At 52.4% G+C, this 22,815-nt stretch overlaps 2 protein-coding genes across 7 annotated transcripts; both read right to left on the bottom strand.

Moving 5' to 3' along the window:
• Positions 1–1,677: 1,677 nt before the first annotated feature.
• Positions 1,678–5,559, bottom strand: Vps28 (VPS28 subunit of ESCRT-I). 2 transcript variants are annotated; one of them, XM_050144943.1, is made up of 10 exons: positions 5,486–5,559; positions 4,646–4,714; positions 4,115–4,143; positions 3,969–4,006; positions 3,626–3,715; positions 2,929–3,034; positions 2,711–2,812; positions 2,183–2,236; positions 2,003–2,094; positions 1,678–1,917 (listed from the first exon to the last, which is right to left on the bottom strand). In XM_050144943.1, the coding sequence occupies exons 2-10, from the start codon at positions 4,680–4,682 to the stop codon at positions 1,800–1,802; spliced, it is 666 nt and encodes a 221-aa protein (XP_050000900.1). In that variant the 5' UTR covers positions 4,683–4,714; positions 5,486–5,559; the 3' UTR covers positions 1,678–1,799. The 2 variants fall into 2 exon arrangements, with proteins under 2 accessions (XP_050000900.1, XP_050000899.1); XM_050144942.1 differs by having other exon boundaries at positions 4,115–4,164; positions 5,486–5,545.
• Positions 3,969–19,921, bottom strand: Tonsl (tonsoku like, DNA repair protein). 5 transcript variants are annotated; one of them, XM_050144901.1, is made up of 30 exons: positions 19,848–19,921; positions 19,673–19,768; positions 19,446–19,588; positions 18,806–18,989; positions 18,264–18,393; positions 17,812–17,983; positions 17,622–17,736; positions 17,010–17,155; positions 16,758–16,910; positions 16,407–16,532; positions 15,744–15,933; positions 15,004–15,086; positions 14,746–14,835; positions 14,280–14,352; positions 14,021–14,184; positions 13,818–13,941; positions 12,997–13,736; positions 12,827–12,903; positions 12,324–12,477; positions 12,163–12,241; positions 11,441–11,742; positions 11,071–11,242; positions 9,709–9,884; positions 8,993–9,066; positions 8,421–8,554; positions 5,835–5,987; positions 5,486–5,598; positions 4,646–4,714; positions 4,115–4,143; positions 3,969–4,006 (listed from the first exon to the last, which is right to left on the bottom strand). In XM_050144901.1, exons 1-28 carry the CDS (start codon positions 19,870–19,872, stop codon positions 4,700–4,702), a joined length of 4,203 nt encoding a protein of 1,400 aa, XP_050000858.1. In that variant the 5' UTR covers positions 19,873–19,921; the 3' UTR covers positions 3,969–4,006; positions 4,115–4,143; positions 4,646–4,699. The 5 variants fall into 5 exon arrangements, with proteins under 5 accessions (XP_050000858.1, XP_050000860.1, XP_050000859.1 ...); XM_050144903.1 differs by lacking the exon at positions 3,969–4,006 and having other exon boundaries at positions 4,114–4,164; XM_050144902.1 differs by lacking the exon at positions 3,969–4,006 and having other exon boundaries at positions 4,114–4,143.
• Positions 19,922–22,815: the final 2,894 nt, after the last annotated feature.

Genomic DNA, 22,815 nt, shown 5'->3' with positions numbered 1-22,815 from the left:
ACTCTAGTTCCAGGGGATCCAAAGCCTTCTCTGGCCCCTATGGCATCAGTCATGCATGTGGTGTACAGACACACATGTAGGCAAAATACTCATATTTGTAAGACTAAAAACTAAAAAAAAAAAAAACCAAACACCCCAAAACCTAAGAGCTGTGGGTGTAGTATGGTGGTTAAGCATTTGCCGAGTGACATGCACAAGGCCTTAGGTTTAATCCTTAGCACCAAAAGCGGTATGTATGTGTGTGGGGCAATCTGACTAGCCACTGAAGACAAGTGGTTCAATTAAACCCTGCCATAACGTTGGCATTGATGGCAAACACCAGCAGTCTTAGCATTGAGGAGGTTGAGGCAGGAGGATTATCTTAAATTCAAGTACCTATGTCAAAGCAAAACCATGTCTCAAAAAAAAACCAAAAAAACAAAAAACCAAGGGCTGGAGAGATGGCTCAGCGGTTAAGAGCATTGCCTGCTCTTCCAAAGGTCCTGAGTTCAATTCCCAGCAACCACATGGTGGCTCATAACCATCTTAAATGAGGTCGGGTGCCCTCTTCTGGCCTGCAGGCATACACACAGACAGAACATTGTATACATAATAAATATTTAAAAAAAAAAAAAACCAAAAGGCCAGGCATTGTGATATATACCTTTAATCCTAGCACTCAGGAGACAGAGCAGAGGCAGGAGGATCTCTGTGAGTTGGAAGACAGTCTGGTCTATACAAGAAGTTCCTGGCCAGCCAGACTCCTTAGTGAGATCTTGTATCAGAAAACAACAGAAGTAACTGGAGCGGTGGTGGCGCATGTCTTTAATCCCAGCACTTGGGAGGCAGAGGAGGGTGGATCTTTCTGAGTCTGAGGCCAGCCTGTTCTACAAAGCGAGTTCCAGGACAGCCAGAACTAGAGCCCTGTCACAGAGAAACCCTGTCTGGAAAAACAAACAAACAAACAAACAAACAAACAAAAACCCAAACCAAACAACAACAACAAAAAAGAACATCAATTTAAAAAAAAAAACCCACACTCAAAAGTGATGGGGCTCCTTATTCTTTTTTTTTTTTTTTTTTTTTTTCGAGATAGGGTTTCTCTGTGGTTTTGGAGCCTGTCCTGGAACTAGCTCTTGTAGACCAGGCTAGTCTTGAACTCACAGAGATCCACCTGCCTCTGCCTCCCAAGTGCTGGGATTAAAGGCGTGCGCCACCACCACCCGGCTGGGGCTCCTTATTCTGACAACACAGATGCCGCCACAGTGGACCGTGGAGGACTAAATGTCACGTGGCAGGGTCATAATGTCATACTCAGTATAGTACAGTGGAGGAGGAGAACTACCTGTGGTCTGGATTGAATTTATGGAAACTCAGGTGCTGCTAGGGAGGTAGTGATGGTGGGCAAGGAAGCAGCCACCCAGGTTGCCAGATTCTAGCCACATCTGGTCCAGTGGCCAGTCTATGTATTCCCCACTCCAGGAACTGCGAGGACTTACCTTGCCCCTATAATTACCCAGCTAGCCTCTCCTATGGAGGCAGCTCTAAGTGTGGGATGAGTAAAAGGGCCAGGACACCTTGCTGGTTTAGGAGCAGTGGCTTCAGGGGTTCTGTCCCTCCAGGAGGCAGGGCTCGGCTATAAGGTCAGGAGGTCAGATAGATGACACAGGGCGGGCTCACCATAGCTGCCCATAGCAGGAAGGTCAGACAGATCTTTATTGGGGGTAACCCGTTGACAACACAGACATCTAGGACAGGCGTAGATACTGGGGAACTGGGGCGGTACATCTCCATCAGTCTCATTCCGGCCTGGGTGAGGCTCAGGCATGTAGGAAGCGATTAAAGGCATTGTAAGCTGACTCCAGATCGAAGAGCATCTGGCGAACCTGGGAGTCATCCAGCTCATCAGAAGCGGACATTCCGCTCAGGGTCTGCAGCCTAGGGGCACAGGGGCAAGCGTATGAGCAGTAGGACTATGATGTCACCACGGGGCTGGCTCCACCTGCTCAGGACAGCCACTCACCATTGGCTGACTGTTTGGCGACCCTCAAAGTCTGGAGGCAGGTGGCTCATTCGGTGCATGGTCTCCATTAGCTCCCGTAGGTCCGGCTGAATCTACAGAGACGAGGGCCAGGCTGAGACCCTACCTACCTTGCTCTGTTCCCCTCCATCCAGGCCCGGGTTCCCTGCCCGACTCGCGCACCTCATCCATGGCGCGGATCTCCAGACGCAGTTTGTCCATGATTGTAATGAAGAGCTGGGAACACATGCATTAGGGATCCCATTCAGTAGTGGTGCAGAGACCCTTTGCGGCCTACAGACCTGTCACAGGGCCACGGTCCCATCCATCTTCCTCTCCACACTGTATACTAGCGGTTCCTTTCTGCCTGAGGACTACACCGAAGACCTGCCTAGGTTACCGACCTTCTGGGTCTACACACATTGGGGACCACAATTGTGAGAGTAGTGTGGGAATCTGGGGTACACAACCCCTTCAATCCGTGGCCCTGCCAGAGTAGATCACGTGTCTGTTTCCCTTCCCGGTCCCGAACTCAGTCATGGGGGACTTGGGCTCTATGGATGCTTCTCTCCTGAGCCACAGCTGTGGCGACCCCTCCCAGGTTACGGCTTAGCACCAGGAACTCCATGAATACACACTCATGACTGACCCAGGCTGGTAGTTCCTTCCCCCTAGTCCCCATAGGGCCCTCCCAGGAGCTGTAGGACACACCGAAACTACATCTGCGATGCAGCGGTTGAGATTGCCCTTGTCGTCCTTGATAGTGATGGGTCGGTCCTCCTTGATCCTCTCCATGGCGAGTGGGCAGTCCAGCTAAGGGGCACAGGCATGGTCTCAGGGCATCACCGGGCCTCCAGGAGGCCAGGGTATTATCCCCACATCCCACCACACCTTTCCTGCAGGATGGAGGGAAGGACCGGTTCACTCACCCTGAACTTCCGGCAAAACTCGTCAATGGAGCTGATCTCTGAGCCCTGAACCTGCCGAAAGGCAGCTTTGTACTGGACCAGGAGCCTGGAGCATGCGGCAGTGTATCTAGGGAGAGGACCAGTTGCTGCTGGGGGCTGAGAAGTGTTTAGCTTGGCTCACTGTGCTCCCCTTCAGCAAGTCTAGATACAGCAGCTTTCATGGAAGGGCCAAGAGGGCCAAAGACTTCCTAATGGGTCTGTAGACAAAGAGAGTTCTGGACAAGAGCAGGGAGGTAAGCCATAACTATCACAAAGAATCTGCATGGGCTGGCCAGGAACTCCGCACAAGAGCCCAGATGTCTACTCTATTCACCTCAGACCAAGGTGTCAGAAATCCCTTACCACCGGGCAGCTCCTGGTCCAGCCACACTGGCTTGTCCTCTCCGAACAAAGTGCCAGTATCCATGCTGGACAGTGATATCTTAGACTATGCTGTCCCCAGGCGGCAGCTCACCTCCCGAGGGCAGAACCATACTCACCCTTACAAAATGTCCCTGGCTAACATGGCCCCGAAGCTGGTAGCCACCAGGACTACCCCATAGCTTAAGTCCTGGACCTACATTTGTGTTGCCTACTGAACCCATGAGCGTCAGGGAAGGGAGAAACATGCTTCTGAGAATTGGTGGCCACGAACACCTGAAGCCACAGGCTTGCTCACTCATTAGGGGTGACACAGTCCTTGATGTACGCTTTCTCCAGGGCCTGCATGGTCTTCACCACTGCAAACAGCTCCGCCATGTTGTCATACCTAAGACACAGCCATCCGTCAGGGCACAGCTCTGAGGCGGGGAACCCAGGGCAGCCACCTGCTGCTCTGTAGCAATGGCACATTACAGCCCACCCCTCACTCCATTCCTGGTAGATAATCCTCAGGAACTGTCTCCCTAGCCTGACCCCATTTCCTCCCCAACCACTGGTGTGGTGGTAGCTTTGGGAGGAGACCGCTGGGCCTGCCACGGAGGCCGGATGGGCGCATGCGTGTGCTCAGATATTTGACTTACTTCTCCCGCTCCCGAGCATTCTTGTACAGCTTTACTTCCTGTTGGGAAAGTGGGCAAGACAGCCAGCATCAGTAGGTAGTTACGGAACCAGCGACTGTCACATGGTGTTTGCAGTGGCTGTGGCCAGTTAAATATCTACTACTTACCTCATACAGCTCCGGCTTGTTCCCAGGGGCTGCAACAGAGCAGGCGGGAGCTGACAGGTGATCACAAGACGACCCTGGGGCTGTCCCATCTCAGCTACTTCCCGTGCCATGTACCAAAGAGCTCAGAGGGAGCTACAGAATAGGGGTTCTAGCCTCACCTCCTACCAGTACTGCCTCTAAGAGCCTACAGACTGAACACTGGATTTAGCTCTCCACCCACAGCAAGGTGATCATACTTTGTCGATAGAACTATTACATGGTACAAATAAAAGTCTGCGTGCTTCACAGCCTAGGGTTGGAAACCCAGAGATGCTCAGGATACCAGAGGTTCTGGCCACATTGCAGTTCATTGTCTCTACCCCGCAGGGCACTGTTGGGCCCTCAGAATCCACCATAAAAGGCTCTGGCACTCGCCACCCCCAAGGCCTATGAATATGGGATGGAGGTGGCAGTGTGGTCCCTTCCCCAACAGTCCCTGCAGCAGGGGAAGCCTGGGCCCCTCCGTTTTCTTCCTGCTTAGGCTACACTCACCTCCAACGCCAGGAGTAGCTGGGATTCCGTGAAACATCCTGCAGGCCCTGGCAGCTACAGCACAGAGACCTGGGAAGCAAAGCCAACACTAACTCAAGGGGTCCCTGACACCTCAAGAACAGGGCTCTGGCGGGGGTGTGTCAGTGCTTTGTGAATAGCTTTTCTACTCTCTTAGGAACAACAAAGGATGCTACGGACTGTCATGGGGTAGCCAGGAGAGTCCTTCCTGGAAGCTTGGTTAAGGTAGGGAAGAGCAGCTGATGGAAGAATCGGGGTAGCATCTTGAGCTTCGGGGAAGGGCCCAGTGTTGCAACACCTTTCAATGGAAATTAGAAGAACTGGGTGTCTAGGGCTATGGGGAGTGTGAGTGGAGGAGGGTTTCACCCTAATTCTGTGGGAGCTACTGGAGGAATGAACCAAGGCAAGCTTGTTGGTTGATGCCTTCTAGAAAGGGTGGAAGCAGGGCCCAGGGAAGGTCTTGTCCAATAAGGAAGTTGAGGTCAGTGGCTTAACCAGTTAAAACCCGCCTCAGGTTTTGAAATTGGGCGAAAACTAAAATTCAAGGAAGGTAGGCAAACTGAGATGGAGTGGCCCGATGAGGAGCCTGAGATACTGAGGTCGCAGGAGCTAGGAACAGCCTGCGGAGTCCCCGGAGAAAGGTGAGCACCCTCACAGTCAGGGAAACCTGAGCTACGAGCCAGTAATGCCACCTGACAGCGCCCACCGACTACTGAAACACGGACCGCGCGGCAAGGGCCGCTGAGCCCAAAGGAGACGGGATCGGGCCTCTTAGCTCAAAAGGCTCCTATGCTGCGGGACCCAGCCATAGCTGCCGCGTACCTGGGGCGTTTGGAATCCCGGAGATGGCGACAGCAGCTCGGTGCTCGCTTTTTCCGCCTGCGCCTGCCGGGAAGCCCGATCGGCAGCTCGGCGCTCATTCTCCCAACTTAAGCCTACGCACAGAGCAAGGCCAATCAGTGGGTCGGCGCTCGTCCTCTGTGCCTGAGCTTGCGCTCTGGGGCAGCAGCGCTTGTTAAGGATCTAAGTCACATCGTCCACCCCTTTCCCAGACAGACACACAAATGGGACAGGCGCTTAGTTTATTAAAGTTTCTTTTTTTTTTCCTCGGGGGGGGGGGGGCAGAAACGATAGGGCCAGGATCAGAAGCATTTAAAGAAGAGCTTGGGACCTTGGTCCAGTGAGCAGGCGCTGGCCGGCAGTCTCGCACCCAGGGCGTCTCGGTCCCCGTTGCTCAGGTGTCTGCTGCACAACTGCAGCTCCTGCAGCTGCACGAAGATCTTGTCCCAGAGGTCGGAGCTCAGGGGCCCCTGGATGGAGCAGCCTGTGGGGGCAGGGGGAAGTAGGTTTAACTTGTAGGCAGACTTTTCCATCTCACACACAGGAGGCGTGGTGCTCATGCCGTACCTCAGAGCCTACATTTTGGCTTGCCCCAATGTAAAATGTACCCAACAAGGCTTTGAAATCTGTATCTAGTGGGCCCAAGGATCTCTGGAGGCTACTGACTGCCAGGACTCGATCATTAGGCCTGAGATACCAGTAGGCTCAGGGTATCAGGGAGCTGTAGGAAATGGCACAGGTGCCAGAAGTACCAGGGTGCAGGAAGCGGGGAGATGCTCAGGTTTTATCAAATTTCAGCTGAACAAGGCAGTGCCTGGCCAGTCCACCGGTACAGCTCTAAGGTGGAGAACGCTTTGGTGGTAACAAAGCTCATTTACGAGCAGGGAGGGTGTGGGTAACGCCCCCTACCAGGAAGGAGGCAAAGAGAGTCCTTTAGTGGAGCTGGTAGCACCTGGATTCCAGTCATCTTCCTGCCCACAAGAACGAGGAAATAATTCCCTGTACTGGACCCTGGTTTGCTACTCTCCCGACCCAGAAAGCCCTGTATTGTCATGCAAATCAAGAGGTTCTAATCTTCCAGTTCACTTTCAGAACACCTGTGAAACTGCCTAGGCAGTCAAGAGTATGCATGCCTATCTGAAAAGTCACCAAGTATCTGGAAGATGGCACCTTAAAAAAACGAGGTGTGGGGGCTGGAGAGATGGTTCAGCGGTTAAGAGCTCTGGCTGCTCTTCCAGAGGACCTGGGTTCAATTCCCAGCACCCTACATGGTGGTGGCTCACAATTATCTGTAATGAGATCCGGTGCCCTCTTCTGGCATGCAGGTAGAGCACTGTATACATACAAAATAAATTTAAAAAAAAAGTATGAACTGCTTTTGTAGGAGCTTTTGGTTGGGTTCCTTGACCCCACAATTATAATTCAATTCCAGGGTTACAAGACATGTGCATGGTGCACATACAGGCAAAACACTCATACAAAGAAAAGAAAACTGAGCAAATCTTTTTGTTTTGAGACAGGGTCTTTGTATAGCCCTAGCTGTCAGCTAATCTAAATTAATCGTGCATATCATTAATCTGGCACACACCACCACGTCTTGCACAAAGCAAGTAAATCTTTGTTTTTTTGAAAGCTCTTAAAAATAGATGCAAACAGGGCTGGAGAGACTGCTCAGAGGTTAAGAGCACTGGCTGCTCTTCCAGAGGTCTTGAGTTCAATTCCCAGCAACCACATGGCAGCTCACATCTGTAACTTTAGTTTCTGGGAATCTGATACCTTCACACCAATGCACATAAAATAAAGTTAAATAAATTACTTATTTTTAAAAAAGCATTGGGCCTGGAGCAATGGCTCAGAGGTTAAGAACACTAGCTATTCTTCCAGTGCTCTTAATCCCTGAGCCATCTCTCCAGTCCCAATTCTTAATGCTTTTTATTGTTTTGTTAAGGTTTTTCTTTCCTTTTTTTTTTTTTTTTTTTTTTTTTTTTTGTTTTTTTTTTTTTTTTTTTTTGGTTTTTCGAGATGGTTTCTCTGTAGCTTTGGAGCCTGTCCTGGAACTAGTTCACTAGCTCTTGTAGACCAGGCTGTCTTCAAACTTACAAAGATCCGTCTACCTCTACCTCCCAAGTGCTGGAATTAAAGGTGTGCACTGTCAGTGCCCGGCTAGCAAATCTCTGAGTTTGAGGCCAGCCTGGTCTACAGAGTTCCAGGACAGCCAAAACTACACTGAGAAACCCCACCTCAAAAAAACAAAACAAAACAAAAACAAAAAAAAAACCCTCTCCTACAAAAAGACAAATAAATAATAAATATTTGTTTGTGTGTGTACTGGTGTTTTGTCTGCACGTCCACCTATGTACCATGTGAAATTAGTCTGCCTGCAGAGGCCAGAAGGCAGCTTCACGTCCCCTGGAACTGGAGTTACAGAGGTTGTGAGCTGCCATGTGTGTGCTGAGAACTGGGGTTCTCTGGAAGAGTAGCCCTTAACCGCTGACCATCTCCAGAGTCTCCTTTTATTTATTTATTTATTTTTGAGTTCAATTCCCAGCAACCACATGGCAGCTCACATCTGTAACTTTAGTTTCTGGGAATCTGATACCTTCACACCAATGCACATAAAATAAAAAAATATTTATTTTTGAGGCGGGGCTTCACTATGTAGCTCAGGACATTGTTTGAAGTAGTCTGCCAGAGTCTCCCTCGTGCTGGGTTACAGGTATGAGCCATATCTGGTTCTTTCCTGCCATATTCTGAATAACCAGAGGCAGTCTCTCACCCCTGGCCCTGTTACACCATAAGTTGCCTTTCACCAGGACAGCCTCCTAGAGTGACTGCCCCTTCCTCTGACAGGTCTCTGGAGGGTAAGTCCTGCGTTAGGTGATACATGGTAGGAGACCCTGTAGCTTCCAGCTCTTACCTGACAAGCCAAGGAAACTGAGGCCTTGGGGCCGCTCCTGGAGGGCAGACAAGAGCTCCTCCAGACTGGCACAGCTGACCTCAGGATTGGCAGACAGGTCCAGAGAGACAAGTGAGGGGCAGCAAGGGAGGCATCTGGAATAACATGGGAAGTGAAGGGCTGAGCGTCCAGGGAAAGCCCTAGCTTTATTACCAGGGAAGGCTGACCCGGACGAACCCACAGCTCTGGGAGGCAGGGACCAAGCCTAGCAGAATCCAGACTCCTGGTCCAGCTTGGCACAGCACTAGTTAGAGGCAAGACTACTATGGCCACCTTTGAACAAGCTGACACGGCCCTGAAAGACAGCCGAGCCACCAGGAGCGTGATGGGGGGTGGAGGAAGAAACACTTCACCAAGGAAAATAAAGGATAGACCAGAGAAAAGTTCTCGAATGACAGACTTGAGGTTACGTAAGGACGCCTGCCAGAGCTATCCCCGGAGACAGCGGAAGTCAGAAAGAGGAGACGCCCTGACCCATCTCTCACATCAGGGTCCTTCACGGGACAGTAGGTGGCTGCGGGAAGGTGTGTTACCTGCTCAGTTCTCTCACAGCCTCGTCACTCAGGTAGTTTGCAGACAGGGTCAGGTGGGCCAGAGCACAGCCTTCCTAGACACAAGCACAGGGCAAAAGGCCATGCCTAGTGGGCACCTAGCCACCTTCCTCCCGGCAGAGACCCACACCTGAGAAAGCTGTTTGGAGATGAAAAGGAACCTCTCTTCCAGGCTACAGATTACAGATGGCTTATAAAGATCATAGGGCTGGGCTGGAGAGATGGCTCAGCGGTTAAGAGCACTGGCTGCTGGCTGGGCAGTGGTGGCGCACACCTTTGATCCCAACACTTGGGGGGCAGAGGCAGGTGGGTCTCCATGAGTTGGAGGCCAGCCTGGGCTACAAAGTGAGTCCCAGGACAGTTAGGACTGTTACACAACCACTGCTGCTCTTCCAGAGGACCTGAGTTCAATTCCCAGCACCTACATGGCAGCTCGTAACTGTCTGTCTGTAACTCCAGTTCCTGGGGATCTGACACCTTCACACCAATGCACATAAAGTTAAAAAAAAAAAAATCACAGGAGCCTGGTGTATCCTTGTAACTTGTCTGAAGTAATACCGTCCCAGGAGCCCATGGGTGTTTCCTCTCCTCAAATTCTGCACAGTACTGCATGGATTCAGCTGTAGCACCTTGGGTTTGGGGCCTACAATGAACAGAACATTGTGTTCTGGCTTGGCAGTCCCCTCCATACCTCATACCTTGGTCAGGTATTTGATAACAGGCTCCATGAGACTCAGGGTGCTCTTGCTGGCTGCCACAGAGCTAAGCTCCAAACGTAGGAGGGCACGGGCCGGTAAGTTCTGCAGCACCCTTGCCAGGGCAGGAGCACCGAGCGTATTGTAAGACAAGGACAAGGTCTTCAGGTGCTCAGTGTCTGTACAGGGCAAGAACTTTCGTCAAGGCATACAGATACCCACTGCCCTCTCCTTACCCTAGAGTTCTGACCCCAGAAACCTTGTGAAGCCTTTAAAGAAACTGCTACCCAGCCAGGCAGTGGTGGCACACACCTTTAATCCCAGCACTCAGGAGGCAGAGGCAGGCGGATCTCTGTGGGTTTGAGGGCAGCCTGGTCTACAAGAGCTAGTTCCAGGACAGGCTCCAAATCTACATAGAGAAACCCTGTCTTGAAAAACAAACAAGCAAAAAAGAAACTGCTACCTCTGAATTTTTCTTTCTTTCTTTTTTTTTTTTTTTAAGATTTTATTTATTATGTATACAGTATTCTGTTTGCATGTGTGTCTGCAGGCCAGAAGAGAGCGACAGATCCCATTATAGATGGTTGTGAGCCACCATGTGGTTGCTGGGAATTGAACTCATGATCTCTGGAAGAGCAGACAGTGCTCTTAACCTCTGAACCATCTCTCCAACCCCGTTTTTTTGGTTTTTTTTTTTGTTTGTTTGTTTGTTTTTTGAGACAGGGTTTCTCTATAGCTTTGGAGCCTGTCCTAGAACTAGCTCTTGTAGACCAGGCTGGCCTCGAACTCACAGACATTCGCCTGCCTCTGCCTCCTGAGTGCTGGGATTAAAGGCATGCACCACCACGGCCCGGGGCTACCCCTGCGTTTTGTCTGGGAGATTGAGAAGCTAAGGCTTATGTCCAGTCTCCCGAGCCCAGTTTCCCCATTTCCATGGCTGTCTGCTGGGGATGAGGACATCTGTGAATGGAGGTTAGGACAGTGCTCTGACCATGGCCACCTAATTCCAAGCCCCTCCCTCTTTTGGGCTCCTCTGGGTGGCCCAGTTCCCAGCCCTCTGTACTAGGATGTCACTGAATCAGGTTGCTTCATGTTAAAATTGCCTCAGGAAAGCAGAAAGTTTAATTCAGAGGTATAAACGGACTTGAGGGCAGACATGGCCTTTCTGAGACTCATGTGGTGTGTGGGGACCAGGATGGGTCCTGAGAATCCAATGCTGGTTCAGAACCAACTTCTGTTGGAGCCCCTGCTAAACCCAGATGTATGACTGCGGTGCTCACAAGAACTGGTCCTTCCCTCAGAAGCTAGGTTCTTGCATCCTGGGGTCCCTCTGCTCAAGGGAATACACTTAGCTGGTCATCTTACCTTGGAAGGCACTACCCAGAGCAGTCTGGTGGCTCTGGAAGAAGCTGGGGCTAAAGCCACAGGCTTGCAGGCGCAGGGTGCTGAGCATGGGGCAGGACCGCAGAAGGGAAGCCAGGGCCTGGCCACAGCCATCTCCCAGTGGATTCATGCTTAAGTCCAGTTCCTCCAAGTTCTATAGAAGACATGGTTTGGGTACTGAGTTCCCAGATACCCATGAGCCCACCTCCCCACAGAGTCTGGTCTCTGCATGGGTCCCATCCAAGGGCCAAGCACTGCCCGGCTCTCCCAGCTCCACCACAGCACCTGTGAACGGTTCAGTGGGAATACTACTGCCTTGCCGGTGTTGGCCCACTGCACCCTGGGTCTTTACCTGTAGAGCGGTTTGGCCCGAGGAGCCTTCCGCAAGCTGGCGCAGACCTTCCTGGCCCAAGTGATTGGAAGAGAGATCAAGGAGGGTCAGGTTAGGCATGGTGCCCAGGGTCGCCAGCAGCTCAGGAGCGCAGGCGTCTCCTAGTCGGTTCCCAGCAAGGCGCAGCTCCCGGAGCATCGTATGCAACTTGAGGGCGCGCAGTAGGGGTGTGAGCTGGGCTTGGCACAAAGCTAGGGAACAGGCACTAAACGAAGAGCTTGAACTCTGCTGCTCCACGGCCTGCAGCACTTGCCGATGCTCCCCTGAGAAGAGATAGATATAGGGTTGGCGGGGTCAGAGCTTGAACCTGTCCTGGAGTCTTGCAGGCAAAGCAAGCTGCCCAGGAGGTAATCCTGAGCCCTTTCCTACAAGCCTTGGATTTAGTACCACAGGAGCTTGCATATAAATCTGGAGGGCTCTGATCTCTGTCAGCCACACTCACACTGTCCGGTCTTGGAAACAAGCTTCCTGGTGACCTCTAGCCCCTCCGGACTCATCCCTTGCCTTTCCCTGTGTCTTAGGTTGCTTCAGAATTCTCATTCCAAGAGTCCATGATCTCAGAGCTGTCTGCTCCTACCTGTCACCCACACGTACACATGTAACAGGTTTCTCCAGACATGGGTATGTGCAGGGAAGTGGGGACTACATGCCCAGCTCCTCATGCCTAGGCAGAGCTACCTCACCTTGCCCCAGGCTCTGGCAGGCCCTGCGGTAGCGGTCAGTCAGCGGGGGAAGGTCCCATGAGGTCACTTCGGCCAGCACCTAGAATGTGTATCTGGTGAGCAGCCCTGCAGAGCCGAGTAAGAGGGGTAGCCTGTGCCCGTGGCCCTGTCCCGCTGCCCACCTCGTCATTACTCTGCAGCACATCGGGGATGGGGTCCTGCGGAGCCAACAGGGCTCCATCCTTCCGTAGGGTGAGCCTTGGAAGTAGCCCACAGGTTTGGTAGTAGCGCTGGGCAGCTTGCTCTGCTAGCCAGGCTACAGAGTGGATGTCACTGCTACAGAGAAGAACGACATGCTGAGCTCAGATGCGCCGGGTCCTACTGTGGTGCTTAGCATCTCCTCCAGATAACTAGCCTCTTATCTGTGCAGCCCAGCGACTATCTGCTCTTCCAGCAATTTCTAAGGCCAACAAAACCTTCTTAGACTGTGCTAGGGATCCCCGCTTGAGCTTGTGGAGGGCTCCCTGGGGCTCAAGGGAGCAGGGTGTCAAGCCAGGAGTCCTTCTCACACACCCATCCTGATAGTCACACGAGGGTGCTGTGTAGCCTACTGCTGACAGCCCAGGCAGCGCTGCGTGGCCAACAGAGGAGTCTGGGAATAGGAGAGGGCACATGTATGCCTTACCTGTGTGGGACAGGGATGAGGAAAAGGTTATCCTGAATTTGAACTCGAATCCGGATGGGAGGAGGCTGGACCAGAAGCTAGCAGGCAAGGACACAGGGAGAGGACAGTCAGAAACCAGAGTTTTCTACCCCCACCTGTCTCAAGTTGGAAAGACGGTGCCATGCACCCACCAAAGGCTGGCCTGCTGTGCAATTTTCCCTGGTGGGTCCCGAGGTCCTAGGCATGCTGGGACTCTCTGGAGGCTCTGCAGCTGGGCTGCCATCTCCTGCTTTAGTCCGTGTGCCCCAATCATCGAGACATGTTAGGCGACTCTGCTTGGCACCAGCCCGGCGCCTGACAGAGCATCGCTCGTAGTCTGACCCTGAGGCACTGGGCCTGCTCCGAAGGCTCACAGGTGTATCTAACTCCAACCATTCCCCAGCCAGGAATTCCTCCTCGGGAATGAGCGCTGCCTTAGGGGCAGGGACTTCATCTGAGCTCCGAGGCAGTCCAGGTACCAGACGGCGGTTCTGGGCACTGCCCACTCCTCGGATGGCAGCTTGGTAAGCAGAGCGGCAAGCAATTGCTGTGGCCGTCTCTCTACTTTTGGATGATGGCTCAGGGGTCTGGGCTTCATCCTGCTGTGCTTTGGTGGATGGTCTCAGTCTTTTCTGAGATGGCCTGCAGGGACCCACGCTGTCCTCGTCCTCTGAGCTGCTACTGCTGCTGGTTGGCCTCAGCCTGTTTTTTTGAGGTCTAGACACAGCAGACACAGTTTCCTCCACAAAGACCTTAGCAGGGGCCGGAGAGACCTCTGGACGTCTAGGGGTACACAGGGAAAGTTCTGCACAGGGGCTTGAGGGAGGAGAAGTCTCAGGATCAAAGAGATGGTTACTTAGGATGCTCTGGAGGGCAGAGGAGCCATGGGGCGCTGAGGAAGAGAGAAGAGATCATGAGAGAGGACCCCCACCTCTAGGGCAAGAGTCGAGGAGATAGGGGAGGCCCTGCTTACCTTGGCCTGAGGAGGCCAACTGGAGCCTCCTCTCCATGGATGCTGCCTTCTGCCTTGTCTCAAGGTCAAGGTCCCTGAAGTACAGCTTCACCCACTGCTGCAGCGTCTCCAGGGGGCTGAGGCCCTGTGTGGTACTCAGTTGAGCAAAAGCAACAATAGAGTCCATTACAGTCCCTGCCTGCCCGGCTCACGCCCTGGCTCACCTTCTTGGTACGGAGAGTTACAGATGCCCCTCGCTCGATGAGCAGTTCAGCTACCTCAAAGTGGCCACAGTTGAGGGCATCATGCAGGGGGGTGATGCCGTCACAACCCTGGCCACCTGGGTCATCTACTGCTGCTCCATGGTCCAGGAGGAAGCGGACGATCTCTGGGGGCAAGACCATATGGACTCAGTTCCCAGAACCATTCTCTCTTGCCTCCTGACTCATATATCTACCATGTGCCCGGCCTGACCCCACTTACCAAGATGCCCATAGTTGCATGCTTCATGGAGAGGTGTCCAGCCACAGTAGTCTCGGGGATTGAGGGGGTGGCCCTAGGGACAAAGAAATGTCCTGGCCCTGGGCCTCAAAGGTCTACTCCTTGGTGTAACTGTTTCCCTCTTTAGGTATTACAAAAGAAAAAGAGGAGGATGTACCCTGGCCCTTCCAGTGCCTTGCTGGCTGCACTATCACAATAGATTCCTAGGCCATGTACTGTCTTGCGCCTTGGTACAGACAGTGCCTGACTACAGGGCTTGGGACAGGAGGGAGGAAGCCAGAAATCTGTTGTCCCTTCCTGTCCTGACTTGGCCAGCCCATTCACCCACAGCAGGGACGCTACACATCCTGTCTCTTTATAAAAACAAGCAATAAAGGAGATATTGCCACAGCCCACAGCTCCCCGAGGAAGCCAGGGCTCAATGATCTCGCTGGGGATTTTGGCCCACCTGCCTCACAAGATCCTGGACACGGCGCAGTTGGCCTTCAATGCAGGCTCGGTGCAGCAGGGTCTCTCCCATGTCATTGCGCCGGTTCCACTGTAAGTGCAGTTGCCCCAACACGGGGCAGGACATGGGGCAGGAGCGTGAGGAGCAGGAGCATAGCAGGGTACAGTGGTGTTGGACAGCAGGGAGGGGGTGGGGCAGGAGCACAGCCGGGTGCAGTGGTATTGGGCAGCAGGGAGGGGGTAGGGGAGCTGTCCTCACCTTGTTTATCTTCCGGCGGCCCAGACAGCCCTGAAGCTCCTCATCTTCCTCCAGCCGCCGAGACAGACTGTCAGCATCGTCCTCTAGAAGAGTAAGGCCACTGACCTTTAGCCTAAAGCCTGCTATCTCCCCTGACCCCTAGGGCAGAGCAGCCAAAAGCAGGGAAGTATAGCGCTGGGGTCTGTGAGCTGTGTAGCCAGGTAAAGCAAACGGACTCCCATCCCAGCCTCACTCCACCAAAAGCCCGCTTCTGTTATGGATTATTTGTTGATTTATGGTTTTTTGAGACAGGGTTACTCTGTGTAGCCCTGGCTGTCCTGGAACTCAGACACCCACCTGCCTCTGCCTCCCGAGTGCTAGGATTAAAGGCATGCATCGTCACCACCACCGCTGCCCACTTCTAGCTCACTACTCCACTACACCCAGGGGCTGAAGAACACGAGGCAGCCGCTGGATCACAGCAGTGTTGACTGCCTCTGACCAGTGATTTCCCCAGAGAGCTTGACTACTAGGTTTCCTGTTCCATATACGCTGTCAGCCTCCTCCAATCGTTTCCACAGAAGCGCTGGTTGCCCTTCCCAACTGCGCTGTTCCACCCCTTTGAGTCCCCAGCAGGCTCCATGAAGACATGGCTTCATGGTCCATGAAGACCAGTCCATCCCAGGCACATCTCAGAGCAGACCCAGGCAGAAGAGGCAAGTGCAGCCCACCCAGCACACGAGGCAGCATTTGGCCCTCACCGCTCTCTGAGAGCTCCAGCTCACTGGTCTCCAGAGCCTCACTGGCTTCTTCTTCCTCTTCCTCCTCCTCCTCCTCTTCTTCCTCTGTGTCTTTTGCCATACTCAGTTTCTGCAGTTTAGTTTCAGTGCTAGGAGCATCTTGGGGCTGCAACTTTAGTTGCACGGTGTAAAGGTGCTGTAAGATCTGTCTCTGAGGAGAAGAGACATCCATTCAGGAACAAATAGCAACACAGTAACACAGAGAGCAATTAGTGCAAGCAAAGACAGGCTTGAGGCAGGAGGATTCTAAGTTCAAGGTCAGCTTGGGCAACTTAGTGCGACTCTGCCTCAGAACGAAAATACAAAAAGGGTTGGGGAGGGGGCTGGAGAGATGGCTCAGCAGTTAAGAGCACTGCCTGCTCTTCCAAAGGTCCTGAGTTCAATTCCCGGCAACCACATGGTGGCTCACAACCATCTGTAGTGAGATCTGGCACCCTCTTCTGGCCTGTAGACAGAAATGGAGACAGAATACTGTATACATAATAAATAAATAAATCTTTAAAAAAAAAATAAAAAATAAATTAAAAAAAAAAAAAAAAAAGGGTTGGGGATATATAGGTCACAAGTAAGGTCTTAAGTTCAAAAGCTAGGAGCTGGATTTATTTGGGGATCCAATGTTTATACCTGAAGCTGGAAGCGCTGGGCCTGCTGGGCACAGCTCAAAGCCTTCTGGAAGCATGGTGCTAGCAGCTCATACGCATCACCTGCTTCCTCACGTGACAGCGCAATATTGAACCAAGTCTTAGCTTCCTGGAACAGAGAGAGAAGCGCAAAGTTGGTGGCTGCCTAGCGCATCCAGCTGACCAGCCGTAAGCTAGAAGATGTGCTTTGTCCCTGTCTTATCGCCAATTGACAGACCATGACAGTCTTCAGAAGGAACAACCTTTTCAGGGGCATCCACTCACACCCGCCCCTGGAAAATGGTGGGCTCAAGAAAGAGCCACCTCTTTCTTGGTGGGAACAAGGGCACGTCACCTCCAGGGCATTGCCCTTGCGTAGCCTCAACTCCTCTTCATAGTGGTGCACAGCCTTGCGGTGATCCTTCATGTCCCACAGCGTGGTGGCCAGGGAGATATGGATGACAGCCAGCTCGGCATCTGGTCTGTTCAGCAGCTCGGCGAAGTGCAGCTGGAGAGGCAGCATGGTAAGGCTCAGACCCACACTTCACACATTGCTGGCACTTTCCTCCCGCCCCCGGGGATGGCTCGGGGTGAGGGGGACACTCACCTGCTTCTGGTAAGCCTCTGATGCCTTTGGGAAGTCCCCCGCCTTGGAGAAAAGGTCCCCCAACTGTTCACAGATAGCCATGGCACGTTGAGGATCACTGCCCTCAGCCTCTTCCAGCTGCTGCTGCAGTTGGATCACTGCCAATACTGATGGAAAAAGTCTCATGTGAGACAGCAACACAACACGGGGTCCCAACCACACAGCCAACCACCCACCAGCCGCACTCCCTTAGGCAGGGAGCTTGGGAGCAGGGGAAAGTGCCTTCATGGACCATTGGTATAAGGGGTACCGAGGTAACTGACTGGCCACTTGGGACTTTTGAACAGTACTTAGCTTGAAGATCTGAACACTAATGACCATCAGCGTCGGTTTCTGGGCTACGGCATGCCATTGCAGTACCCACCGGCTGATGTGGCTTTGAGATAAAGCCAGTCAGTTTCCCACACACCTTCTAGTGGCCCAGACACACTGCACAGTGGGCTTGGGCAAAAGTCTACCCTGTATTCAAGTTGCCACTTTCCCCAAAACTTAAGCTTGGGTCTCTCTTGCTGGGAGAGCAGAGTCCTTCTCTCATCCCTGGGGCTCAATTCCAGGCCCCCTTTGCAGCCTCACCATGCTTGAGACTCTGACAGACAGCCACTCTCTGGACAGGCTTCTGGGAGCCCAACTTATAGGCCTTCTTCAGGGCTCGCTTGGCAGCTAGGAAGTCCCCCAGATCTTGGAGTACCTGGCAAGAGAAAAAAAAGTGAGGCCCACAGACTCGCTAAGGCCCACGCCCAGCAGACAAGGACTCGAGAGCTACCTGGGACACTACCACACAGCATTCACTTTCCATGAATCTCATCTTCATAGCGCGTGCACACTCCCGGGCCCCCTCCAGGCAGCGCATGGCCTGAGAGTGCTGTCCTCCGCGCCAGTGGATAGTACCCAGGTTGTATCGGGCCCGGAAGAGATCTTCGTAGAGATGGTTCTGCCTGTGGAGGATGGGGCAACAGGAGCTCAGAGAGCCCAGTGGCCACCAGCTTTGGAACAGTGGACATTGAAACACGTGTGGTGCTGCTGATACCCAGCCAGTCACGGCTATTAACACCACCTAGGCCCCAGCCCCACCATGCTGCAGTTTCAGGCCAAAACCTGCTTCCCTCAGCCTGCAGCACAGACGTGAATGGAAAGTGGACAACTTAGACAAGCTGTCCTCTTGGAAGGATCCCAGGGGACCACCTGCACCCTCTTGGGATAGGGATGGTGCCTCACTCGGCGAGAAAGATGCTCTTCTTGAAGTAGTCATGGCACAGGGCTGTCTGCTGCAGACTCTCAAAGGTGAGACCCAGGTTGAGGTAGAGCCGAGCCCGCATCTCACTCAGCTCTCGCTGGGTCAGTGTCCCTGGAAGACAACAGCTCTAGGAACTCAGCTGCCTCCTCTGGCTATGGGGCTGTCAGGTCCACCCAGCCTTTATCCCATCTTGTATTGAGGGAACCAGCAGTCTGCTGCAGAGAGTATACATAGAAATAGCAGATGCTGCCGGGCAGTGGTGGAGCACGCCTTTAATCCCAGCACTCGGGAGGCAGAGGCAGGTAGATCTCTGTGAGTTCGAGGCCAGCCTGGTCTACAGAAAGAGTTCCAGGACAGGCCCTGAATCTATAAAGAAACCATGCCTCAAAAAAACAAAAAACCAAAACAAACAAACAAACAAAAGCAGGTGCCTGACAGGATCAAGTTGGTAAGCAACAAAGTCCCTGGAAAGTAAGGGCCCAGAAAGCAGGATATGGGAAGAACCCAGGGAAGGGGCACCTACCCTCTAGTTTCTCATCCACAATAGCTAAGCTCTTCTCAAAGGCAGCCTGTGCCTGAAGTAAGGCATCTCTTGCCTGGCAGTGATCATACACATCTAGATGGGTGCGGCCAATGGTGGCCCAGGCTCTCTGCAGCTCAGTGTGGTTGGACAGGGAAGCAGCCAAATCCAGGTAGAGATGCTGGTGCTAGCATAGGAAGAGAAAGTTTTGAAATAATCCCACTTCACGCAAACCCAGAAATCTGACCCCAGGGGAAGCTACCCTTGTACAAGAGAACCTTCTGTTTCCCGAGTTTCGACGGAGTTTAGTTGTACACACTGTCGCATCTTTTCTGCACCAGGGACTGTCTATGATGACAACTGCTCTGCCCTGGAGCCAGACCACTAAGGACAGCCTGGAGTGTTGCTCCCAACAGCAATGGGTCCTGATTCTTCCTCTTCCCACAGAGCAAAAACCACAGTTCCTTAAAAGTTCAGTTGTCACAAACCCATTCATGCTCCAGTCCCCTACCAAGAGCCAGGCAGCACCCGAAGCAGACATAACGGTATGGCTGACAACCATGTCAGCTACTGTGGGATGCTTATTTGCATACCGACCCTCTCCACAACAAGAAGACACACCCCAGAAGTGCAGGCCCTCTACCTTCAGGGCAGCTGAGTAATTCTCCATCTCTGCCAGCCGTTCTCCGATCTTGCGGTGGGCCACTGCGCAGCCTAGGGTGTCCTGGACGCTCTCTAGCAGATGTAACTCCTGCTGGTGCTCCTCCAAAGCTTCCTTGAAGCGGCCTGCCGGAAGAGGGGAATGGAGTGCTCACGGTGCGACATCATCCAGCCATCCCCAGCCACCACTCCTCGCCCGCTGCGGCTCACCGTGGCCAGCCAGCAGCTCCCCCAGCTGGTGGCAGTAGACGGCCTCCTCGCGCAGTTGCCCATTCCTCTGGGCCCTGGCCTTGGCCTTGTTCAGCTCTGCCGGGAGGAAGAGAGGATCAGGATTAACGCGGGAACCGATCCGCACCCTGTGCTCCGCACGCCCCAAAGTACTCACGGCGAAGCTCCTGCTCCAGGGTCATAGTTACACAGCCACTATACCGCCGCGGAAATCTGGACTTCCCGCGCTTCCCTGGGACCACGCCCACTTACTTTGCTCCACCCACAATACGCAGGCTCCACCCAGTCTTCTGCGCGCATGTCTAACCCTGCCCCTTTGGTGGTAGACGTGCAGTAGCGCTTGATGGAACCGGTAGTTCGACCCTAGGCCTCCTGGGAGTTGTAGTCCGACGGGCTCAGGCAAGGTGCCATCAGGTAGCGGAATTTGTGTTGGGCCTTCTAAGCCTTCTAGGCGGCAGGCACAGTGTGGGCGCCCAGGCAGTCGGTGTTCTTATTTACAGACCGCTTCGGGTGGGTTCCCAGGACTACAGCCAGTATGTGGCTGCTGGCTGGGGGCACTGGGGCACTTGAGGCACTGACCGTGCTGTCCTGGAGTCTACCTGCCTGTCTATTACAGGTGTTATGTAATGCTGCCTTCACTTCCTCTAGAAATTAAAGCACACACAACCTGTTTATATTTGAAAAACTTTTTTGTTTTTGTTTTTCAAGACAGGGTTTTCTCTGTAGCTTTGGAGCCTGTCCTGGAACTAGCTCTTGTAGACCAGGTTGGCCTCGAACTCACAAAGATCCGCCTGCATCTGTCATGCTGAGGTCAAAGACTTATGCACCATACCTAGCTTGTAAAGTTTACCTTAAAAATTTTTAATTATTATTATGTGCATGGATATTTTGCCTGAGTATCTGTGTACCATATGTATGCCTAGTGTCCATGGAGGCCAAAAGAAGGCATGACCTAGAAATGGTGGTAAAGGGGGCTGGAGAGATGGTTCAGTGGTTAAGAGCACTAGCTGCTCTTCCAGAGAACCCAGGTTCAATTTCCAGCACTCACATGGCAGCTCAAAAGCTATCTAACTCCATTTCCAGGGGGATCCAACACTCCCACACAGACACACATGCAAGCAAAATGTCAATGCACATAGAGTAAAAACAAAATAAATCGTTGTAAAAAAAATCTAGCCAGTGATGGCACATACCTTTAATCCCAGAACCCAGGAGACAGAGGCAGGTGGATCTCTCTCGATGAGTTCAAGGCCAGATCTACAGAGTGAGTTCCAGGACAGCCAGGACTTCACAGAGAAACCCTGTTCTGAAAATCCAAAACAAGCAATACTATACAAAGAAATAGTTGGGAATGAGGACTTTATGGAACTGTCAGATGCCCTGGGGAAAGGACAGAAGGTCTCCAGACTGAGGAAGGGGAGGAATGTGCTTTCTGAACTAAACAGAAAGTTTCTTTATGTGGGTGTTGGTATTCCCAGAAGATGCAATACACGTGAAAACTGCATAGCTTTGTATTGAAAGACATTGAGTTACATTCTAGGCTGGAAAACTGAAACCAATACAGATTCTTCACCTGCAAAAGGCCTGGAACTGTCCTTGGAATCCTGTGATTTGGGGTACTCTGTTCCCCATTACGCTGAAGGCCAAGCACTTGCTGTGAGATGGAGCTCTCACCCCTGGCTATGAGGCAACCTCAACACTCAGCATCTACCAGACTGTGCACTGAGGGTCCCAGTGAAAACAGTGCAGAGCCCACAAAGCCATAGGAGTGGGATAGAGAGTAGAGGAGAGGAGTCTGTCTTTCTTTCTCTCTTTCTTTTTTTTTTTTTTTTTTGGTTTTTTGAATCAGGGTTTCTTTGTAGTTTACAGAGATCCGTCTGCCTCTGCCTCCTGAGTACTGGGATTAAGGCATGTGCCACCACCACTACCATCCAGCTGAGTCCTAGGGTCTTTTTCTTTTTTTGGTTTTTGGGACAGAGTTTCTCTGATTAGCCCTGGCTGGCCTTGAACTCAGAGATCTGCCACTTCCCAGGCACACTGGAATCACAGGCCCGCGTCCACCGTCCACCACACTAGTCAGCAGATAAGTGTGTCTTCTATTGTAATGACAACAGTGGGAGCACACACACCTTTAATCCTGGCATTTGGGAGGCAGAGGCAGGTGATGTCTTTGAGTTCAAGGTCCTCCTGGTCTATACATTGAGTTCCAGGACAGCCAGGGCTACTTAGAGAGACCCTATCTCAGAAAACAAAGCAAACAAACAAACCAAAACCAAAACAGCAGAGAAAAACCAAAAGAAAACCAAGCAACCAACCAACCAAACCTCAAAACCATGGAGTAGAAGACCCAGCTAGGGACAGATGGTAACAGCTGCTGGGAAGAGAGTGATACTGAAGGCAGATATAGGCCTCAGAATGGCCCCCTGACCCCGCTGACCCTATCAGCCACCTGCTGCAGGCTGGGGCTGGGCAGGTCTGGGCCTTGCTACCTGAAGGCTGCAAGGATGTGGTGAGATCTTTCTTCTGGAGTTGTGTCTGGTGAAAAGGAAAATCGGACACAGGTAGACCTCCTGAAGGACAGCTGTTGGACTAGGTCGTGATTGATGGGTCTCAGGATGTCAGAACAGCTACAGAAGTCAGTCAGCCCTTTTCCCATCCAAAGCATGCATGTCTCTAAAATTAAGTCTACTGCCTAGCGGGCAGGCTGGTGAGGGACACTGTGAAAGAAGGGTGGAGTGGGAGGAAGGGATAGAATCAAGAGGCTTAAGACGTGGAGTGGAGCTGGGCGATGGTGGCGCACGCCTTTAATCCCAGCACTCGGGAGGCAGAGGCAGGCGGATCTCTGTGGGTTCGAGACCAGCCTGGTCTACAGAGCTAGTTCCAGGACAGGCTCCAAAGCCACAGAGAAACCCTGTCTTGAAAAACAAAAAAACAAAACAAAACAAAAAAAAAAAAAATAAGACATGGAGCGGGCCCCAAGGCTGTTGGGAAGACCACGAATCGCTTTCTGTCCAGCCCTAGGATTCATAAAATAGGAGCCTGTTGAGATCCAGCTGCTCTACTGTATGAAGTATTGTGGGAAAGTTTCCTCAGACCGTGCCTTGCCCTGGAAGGCTGTATTTTAC

The sequence above is a fragment of the Alexandromys fortis genome, unplaced genomic scaffold (assembly GCF_014885135.2).
Source record: "Alexandromys fortis isolate MF-2015 unplaced genomic scaffold, M_Fortis_MF-2015_v1.1 scaffold_2_1_26212458, whole genome shotgun sequence".
NCBI classification, from domain to species: domain Eukaryota; kingdom Metazoa; phylum Chordata; class Mammalia; order Rodentia; family Cricetidae; genus Alexandromys; species Alexandromys fortis.
Note: the sequence above shows the minus strand (reverse complement) of the source record. Positions and strands in the feature narration are given on the sequence as shown.